Genomic DNA, 8,421 nt, shown 5'->3' with positions numbered 1-8,421 from the left:
CCCTGATGAAAAAATGTTGCTGAAATTATTGTTTTGGAATACTTTTCAACAAAATTTCAGCATTTCAACAAAATTTCAGTTTAATTTCAGTGATTTTTAGCTGAAAAATTCATTTTCGATAAAGTTTCAGAAAAATTTCAGCAAGAATTTCAGAGAAATTTCGATTGGATTTCAGTGATTTTTCAATGTGTTAGCTGAAAAATTCATTTTCACTGAAGTTTCAGCAAATTTCAGCAATTTCGCTGAAATGTTCCAAAACGTGGAATAATTTCAGCGAAACTTTTTCACCAGGGATATTAGATTTATTCGCATCGCAAGAAGTTTAGATGGTAAACGTGGCAACTCTAGGTAACTTACTTATAAAGTATTGTACTTAAGGTACTTATTTCACGCATGCGCACTCCATTTTGGCCGACACTAATATCAAAGATGCCGACAGAGAATTGCGCTTCTGTATATACTGTGCTTCCATCAAACATTTGCTGCGCGTTCTGTGTGCGGGAGCCATAAGGGTGCCGTCTCATGAGCGGAAATTTACAGCGGAATGAAACAGCGCGACTAATCACAACTCTGTAGTCATTACTCTTACTTTTCTGCGATTGTAATTGATCTCGCTATAAATTTCTGCTCATGAGACTCTAACGAGCGCGTTTAAATAAAAGTTAGGGTATATCCACACAAACTTGTATAGTCGCATAAACGTATGCATAACAAAAATTATCTAATCATATTTTTGTAAATTTTTATAAATGAAATAATTTTCTTTATGCATACATTTATGCAGCTATACAAGTTTGTGTGGATACAGTAAAATCTCTCTAATAGTTTTCTGTTCTTGCACTAGATTGTTTTAGATTGTTCTAACTCTCTTTGTTTAAACAAATATGAAATATTTGTTTTACTTTAAATATTTGTTTTACTTTTCCAAAAGTATACGCTAATTCAGCCACAAAAAACAAGGGATCGAGTATGTATCTTCAAATGAGGTGAAAATTACAAAAGTGAGCAAAGATTTATTAGATATTGATCAATTAAATTATGAATACTCTAGTAAATTTGTTCACTTCCCAAAGTAAATCCCAGTAAATTTGTTCGATCCTCAGATTTTATATTTGGCTCATGGAATGATAAAATGGGGAGCACAGATTCTTGTATAACGCATAAAACATCAACAAAGATTTATAAAAATCAACTAATCAGAGTTCTTTATTTCATCGAAAGGAAGGAAACAAAGGATTTGGTTTATTTTCTTATGCATTACGTATTATGCGTTATGTGAGAGTCTGTGCTCTCCGCTTTAGTCCGCTTTAGTCTACAATAGATGTTTTAAGCTTCAAGCCATTATGGCTCCTGCACACTGGATGCGGAAACGCTTGCCGCGCGGCAAAATGTGAAGCGGTAGCCAATAAGCAACTTCTAATGTGTTCATTGGTTACCGCAATGTGCAGAAACTAGAATTTTGACCAACTACAGACGAATGCGAGGAAAATAATTGATTGTGATTCGAATTCCATTTCTTATGGCTTAAGGTTTTCTTATGGTTTAAGTAAAATTTATTAAGTATTAAGTAAAATTTATTGTAGATTCGAGTTTACGATTGGGGGAAGTAAGAGCATGTTAGAGCATGCGACCACATGCGACGCGAACAAACCTCAAATCGCTTATGAAAACTTTGTGTTCCAAAACTTGACTCTATCAATCCGAATATTTTATCCTTCTTCACCGAAGTTGAACAAAGATAAAAGTACCTTTTCAGCGTCAGGTGAAAATCCCCTTAAAATTGCTTTTTTATACTGACGCTCGATGCTTATTTTTAGCGTTAAAATAGGTCACGTGTTAAAATTGATGCTTGGTATTCGTTAATTTCTATCATGTGATTTATTTTGACGCCGAAAATGAGCGTCGAGCATTAGCATGAAAATGCAGCCTAAAAGATATTCCTAGCTCCGAGCTTCGAGTTGACAAAATCATTTTGGAACGCACACACTTATTTGCTACGTTTTTGCGCGTCAATTACGTCGGAACCAGTCGAGACTCGAATTTCATTTTAAGGTTATAAGCATTATTTGTACATACATCAATAGTCTCGTGATTATGAGATAATAGTGTCTTTTGATATCTCTATTGTATTATAATGATAACTTGTATGATCAGTAGTTGTCTTTCTACTCAAAACATAAAGTTAGATTGCAAGCCGATCAGATTTTTTTCCTTATTTCTTTTCTGAGGACAATTTGTGAGTTCTACCATAACAATCAACGCATGCTGGTCGCTCAGTCTCTTAAGTTTTGTTGAATATTAGGAGGAAGAATAAATGGTTTCGCAACTGTGGTCTAGCATCCAGCAGCAAGGAACCTTTGCATATTTGCGTGTTTCACTTTGAGAAAGTTTAGTTCATCGCGTCCAAAGATTTGAAAGCTGTTCCCGTTGTTTGGTAAGACAGAATAAATCTTGCCATGACTATATATCTCTGTGTCAAAATATTGATAAGTATTATTGTTTGCACATTTGTGCAACAAAGAAAATAATCATATTTGTTTATAATTTCACTTATTGCATTGTTAATTATTCCATATTAATTTTTCAATTAATTTTTCAAAAAAAAAAAAAAATTTTATAGTTAAAAATAAAAATATATTTACAAATATACATTGTGATTTTTATTGAAGTGCACAAGTAGAGAATAAATGCCTTATTAAATGATCAAGCTGGACCTTAAATAATATATGTAGTATATAACTAAGTGATATATGTAGTATAATATAACTTCACATCTTATTTAAATAATTTTAAATAAGATGTGAAGTTATATACTACATATATCATTTATTTATATTGTCAATTTTGTGTCAAATTGATTTTTTGTTTCTTGAAACACAAACCTGACTGAACTATAGTAATAACATTTTCATCATTAAGATCTTATTATTTTAAAATTATATCTTTTTTATTAAAACATGATAAGCTTTCTGTTAACATCACATGATATGTCCATCTTTAAACTGCCATTAAATTAAAAAATAAGATATAATGGACATATATGGATATGATTGACTATTTATTCAAGTATTTTATTCACAGTTGACATAACGACAAACAAATAATTTTAATAATTTTAAACACAATTTAATGATCCAATTGCATATATATTGTAATTAATTTGTATATATTTTTATTATATTATTAATATAATTGAAGAGGATCCTAAAGATCGAAATATCTTGTTAATTGTAACATTCAGCATTGATTCTCAAAGGCTTTTTATTTGATTTATTTTATTAGAGCCTATAGAAATTCTGTTCATATCTTTTTTTATTCTTATGTATCTAATAAGGTTTTTATAAATTATTATATGATATCATAATAAAAAAAATATGTATCTCTTTATAGAATTTTCAAAAGAACAAGCAAAGAATATATCGCAGACAATGTCAGCAAAAGTATCAGCTAAACGGAGAAAGTTAGATGAACATTCGCATGTTTCAATGACACCACCACAGAGTCCATCCATGCAGAATAATGTAAGCTTATTTTTTAAAAACTTTTTTGAAAAATTCCTTGGAAAAATATTGCATTCAACATTTTTAAAATTTTACAAAAATCATTAAATTTTTCCATTTAATTTTTTAAAAGTTAAATTCTTTATGATTTTTAATTAAGTAGAAGTCTTATTATTTTATAAAAATGTAATAAACATAAAATTTTATTTATTTAAAATTTGAGACAGGAAAAATTATATATGACGTACGCAATGTTTTTCCAATATAAGTGCACTATATAAAAATGTATATTCAAGGTCTCCTAATCTTTTTCTTTCTCGAAAAGAGAAAGATTGGGAGACCTTAAGCTTGAATATACAGTTTAAATATACTTCGTGTTTTAGATGTAATGTTTATCTGCTTACCTAATTTAGAGATGTTGTAACAGGAACTGAATTGTTTTTATAGTTAATATATTCTATTTCATTATTTTTCAATTTTTTTGCGCTTTTTATATTTATCAAAATTAATTTTTTATTTTTATTTTTAAATGTTTAATCCGATAGACACGGACAAAATCATACTATTTGTCCACTGGTCTAATTTATATTGTGCACTTGATACACATACTAACTAGTAACTTTCTATTTTAATTTCAACAATATTTAAACAATGATGTATTAATTAATATTAAATTGATATTATATACATCATAATGATTAATTAAATATACATATCATGTATATGTTTTAACGTATCGCCGAAATTAAGAACATTCAATAGAAAGTTACTAGTTAGTACCCATAGTCAATGCATGATGTAAACTAAGCTGCTATGTTTTCATACTTAGAAGCAATGTTCTTTCACTAATTGTCAACTTCTTCTATTCATAATTCTCTGTTTAATATATGGATTTTGATCATTACATTTTATCGCATTGCATGTTACAAGCTACAAGCACTTTTCTATTGAAATATTTCTATTGAAATATACTTTATAAAAATGATGATTGTAACGTTTTCTAGGTAGTCCTTCATTTAATTAGTATATTTTCAAAATGTTAATAAATGATTGATGTACATTCCTATGTTACATTGCAGATTGAAGATTTATTTGGCAGAAGTAAAACAGACACGTCAAAGAATTATGGATCTATGAATGGTTCTTCCGTATTGACTTCTGTAATACAAAATTCTCAGTCGAATGTAAAGACATATCGTTTGATAATACAGATAGATAAAATACGAAGTAAACCAGCTCCGAAATGTAAAAAGATACTGCCTCTAGTAACATTTAACAATGACACGAAAGAGACAATAAAAAGCAAAACGAAAAGAGAACCAGTTAATAAAGAACCTTGTGTTAAGGGTACCTGCAAATTAAAAAAATGTATATATCAATCAAAAATAGCATTTCAATGCGAAGTATGTGATAAATATTTTTTTGAAATGAAACCGCTATCCAAAAGCTATCCTTGTGCTAAATGTTCTATGTCTTTTTCTGATCTGCAATCATTATGTATACACATCAACAAAATACATTTTACTTGTGATATCTGTCTGATTGAATGTAGCTCTCAAATGATGATTGACAAGCATTCAAAATTGCATATTAATACCAATTCGAGACATCCATACAAGTGTCACCTGTGTCGTAAAGTATTTGATCAGAAAAATAATATTAAGCAGCATTATTTGCAAGAACATGCTAAAATAAATCTACAGAACACTGTTATTCAAGTTACTTCTCCTATAACTACGATACTTCCTAAACAAACTGATTATTCATGTACAAACTGCAATATTAATTTCACAAGTGATCAAGCTTACAGGTAAACTTATATTTTTATAAAAAGAATAATTATTCTTTAAGAGAATTTTGCTGTAAATATTATCATATTATAATTATGCTTATACAGCGTAATTATAAGCATATACAGTCATTAATTTAAGAAGTAATATCTTACATAAATAACAATTTTATTTCATAAAATATTAATATATTAAATATGTATTTTTTCTATACATTTTTTTTAATGCTACTAATATTACAGGAATCACACATGCTCTAATGGAAAGAAAGAAAGCATTACATGTAACATTAAAAGCGAGAAGATGATATCTGTACCAAATCCTTTAACCGGAAGTCAAATAGGCATTCTTCAGGCGGTGAAGTTCAGTTGTCGAGTGTGCTCTAAAGAGTTTGACAACGTTAAGGAAGTTGATTTGCACACAAGGACTCACTTAGAGGTACCTGAGGAAGATCTTAAATGTAACATATGTAAGAAACTCTTTAAGAACAACACGATATTCACTGAGCATTTAAAACAGCACTTGGAGCGCGCGCATGTCTGTCCAATTTGCTCAAAAGCCTTTATCAATAAAATTTCTTTGAACAATCATTTGAAGACTCATACTAAAGTGGTGGAGTAATACAGTTTCACATTTGACACACATTAAAAATAAACTTTATCATATTTTGTTGGATATTTTTTGTAAACGTTATTTAAGAGACAGATTCTCACATGCGAAATAAAATGTTTAAAACACTATTATCAATTTGTGTAACTTGTGTGTGATACATCGAACTTTAGAACATATTAATGTAATATGGAAAAGTAATGTAATATGGAAAAGTACACACTTAATGTTTGCTTTTTAAATATTAAATAAAATATGTGAATAAAATCATTTTACTTTTATTGTAAATTAAATTCATAATTTATACTTGTGTGTTATTTTTTTCATGACAAAGAATTTTTATTATTATACAACATTTGTTGCATCAACTTTTCAATTGTTGTAAAATTCTTTAATACGAATGATTCTTGCCTTCCTTACGAATCTAAATGTAATAAACCAATCATATTGAAGAATTTTACAACAATTACAAAGCTGTTTTCTCTGCTAAACGTAGTCATTGTTAATTTTAGAATATAATTAACATATATAAGAAAATTTTCAGAAATTTTATATAGATTATATCATACATGCAGTAAGTAAATTTTCTTGGTAAAACTTATTTTATTTTTTCACATAATTATAAATTTAAAATATGATTTAATTATGCCATTAGAAAAAGGATATAGAAAGTATTCATGTAAATTTCAAATATATGTATCAGACGAATATTACACATTTTTTATTTACAATTTTTAAATATATTAATATTTTTTAATGTGTGTATATTATATGTACATTTATATAGAATAAACTGAAGAACACACTTAGTGTATGTGTGTATTATATTCAATAAATGAATTACTATACAGAGTGGGTCAAAGAAATGAGAAATTTTTTCTGCAGTATTGACAGATTGTATTGGTTAGGATTCGGAAACATCATTGTGCAGTCTCATTGATGTTATTTAATAAACATGGAGCATTGGAGTAATATGCACTTTATATACAATTGTATTATAAAAATAGTGACCCCGCTCAAACTGCTTATAAAAAATTTTGCAGTCACTTTATCTTTATGACCTTGTCATTAGTTTATGCGTTTCATCATTTTTTTGTCAAATGTCTTTTTTTTAAATGCGAATTACATGAGCTGATGACTGCTGACAGTGCTAACGTGGAATCGTAACGACATAAATAAATCCTTATAAATTTGGGCGCAATCACTATTTTTATAACACGATTTTACAAATGTATACTGTTAACTAATTTTATGTTTTATGTTTACTAAGAGTGCGTTTTATTTGGCGCTCGCAATTTCGTGAGTATTATTTGTCTTTGTTTAACATTTAGGTTGTGTTCTATTATTCACTGCAAATATTGAAAATCTATTATTTTTGTATAGATTTTCGATACTCGCATAACAAAAAAATCTTAATAAACAAAGATGAAATAATTTCATGAGCGTTGCAAACGCTAAATGAAATAGTTTTTCTACAATAAGCCATTACCTAGGTCCACAACCTTATTTCATCTTGGATCTACAATAGGTTTTTAAACTTTAAGCCATAAGAACAAATCAAGAACAATCGATTATTCTTCTCGCATTCAACTGTAATTGGTCAGTTTCTTAAGACTTAAGATTTAAAACACCTATTGTAGACCCGGACTTAAGAAACCGTAAGGATCTTAGCAAAATATATAACTTATTAACTTATAACTTTAAGACACAATATCTCTCGTCGACTTAAGTATTTTCTCTTTAGTAATACACATAACTGTCTTGTAACTTAAGTTTTAAAGATATATATAGGACAAATAGCATTGCAAAGCGTTCATATGCATTTTTAGCTCTTTGTTAGTGCTTTATAGACACTGTATACTACTTAAGAAGATGATACTTAAGACTTAAAGCTTAGGTAATGGCTTAGACAATTGCAGAAAAAAAAACACAGAACACAGGCTCTATGTACAGGCATTAATAAGACTGCACAATGATGTCTCAGTACTACATCGCGACCGGTATTGAACTTAATAAAGTGATTTGTAAATTGCACGTTATGTTCTATATTTTAATGTAATTGAAATTAATTGAATGAAGTTTCTAAGCTTTGATTTTAAATTAAATTTTCCGTTTTTTATCCTCTCTCTGTAATACTGTACTTATGTATATACATATTACTATATGACATATTACTATGTCTGCATTTATTAATATTTTTTATATATAATTGTTAAAAATATCATATGAAGAATTTTCATTACTTGAAAGTTATTTTGCTAATTTTTCATATGTTATAATTATACATTTCTTTACAGTTATCAATTGTTTAAAACTTTAAAAAATAATTCAATATTGTTCTAGACATTATTGGCTAAGTTTGTTAAGTTCCTTCTCTTCAATCATTTAATCAACTTTTCTTAATGAACGAAAGAAATGCAATTTTCTTGAATTTTTGAAATTATAAGAGAGAGAGAGAGAGAGAGAGAGAGAGAGAGAGAGAGAGAAGAAATAAGTAAAGTAAATAAATAAATAAAATAAAG

At 28.1% G+C, this 8,421-nt stretch overlaps 1 protein-coding gene across 1 annotated transcript; it reads left to right on the top strand.

Moving 5' to 3' along the window:
• Window positions 1-3,428: 3,428 nt before the first annotated feature.
• On the top strand, window positions 3,429-5,911 carry LOC105623614 (zinc finger protein 287-like). The gene is made up of 3 exons (XM_012205030.1): window positions 3,429-3,521; window positions 4,580-5,310; window positions 5,533-5,911. The coding sequence occupies exons 1-3, from the start codon at window positions 3,429-3,431 to the stop codon at window positions 5,909-5,911; spliced, it is 1,203 nt and encodes a 400-aa protein (XP_012060420.1).
• Window positions 5,912-8,421: the final 2,510 nt, after the last annotated feature.

The sequence above is a fragment of the Atta cephalotes genome, assembly GCF_000143395.1.
Source record: "Atta cephalotes unplaced genomic scaffold scaffold00001, whole genome shotgun sequence".
NCBI lineage: Eukaryota > Metazoa > Arthropoda > Insecta > Hymenoptera > Formicidae > Atta > Atta cephalotes.
The sequence above is the reverse complement of the archived record's forward strand: the minus strand, read 5'-3'. Positions and strand labels throughout refer to the sequence as shown.

Excerpts from the sequence above, each read along its gene's own strand:
- LOC105623614 (XM_012205030.1), top strand. The coding sequence starts at position 3,429 with ATGTCAGCAAAAGTATCAGCTAAACGGAGAAAGTTAGATGAACATTCG. Across the intron at positions 3,522-4,579 it reads GTCCATCCATGCAGAATAAT|ATTGAAGATTTATTTGGCAG; the intron begins GTAAGCTTATTT and ends GTTACATTGCAG. Across the intron at positions 5,311-5,532 it reads ACAAGTGATCAAGCTTACAG|GAATCACACATGCTCTAATG; the intron begins GTAAACTTATAT and ends CTAATATTACAG.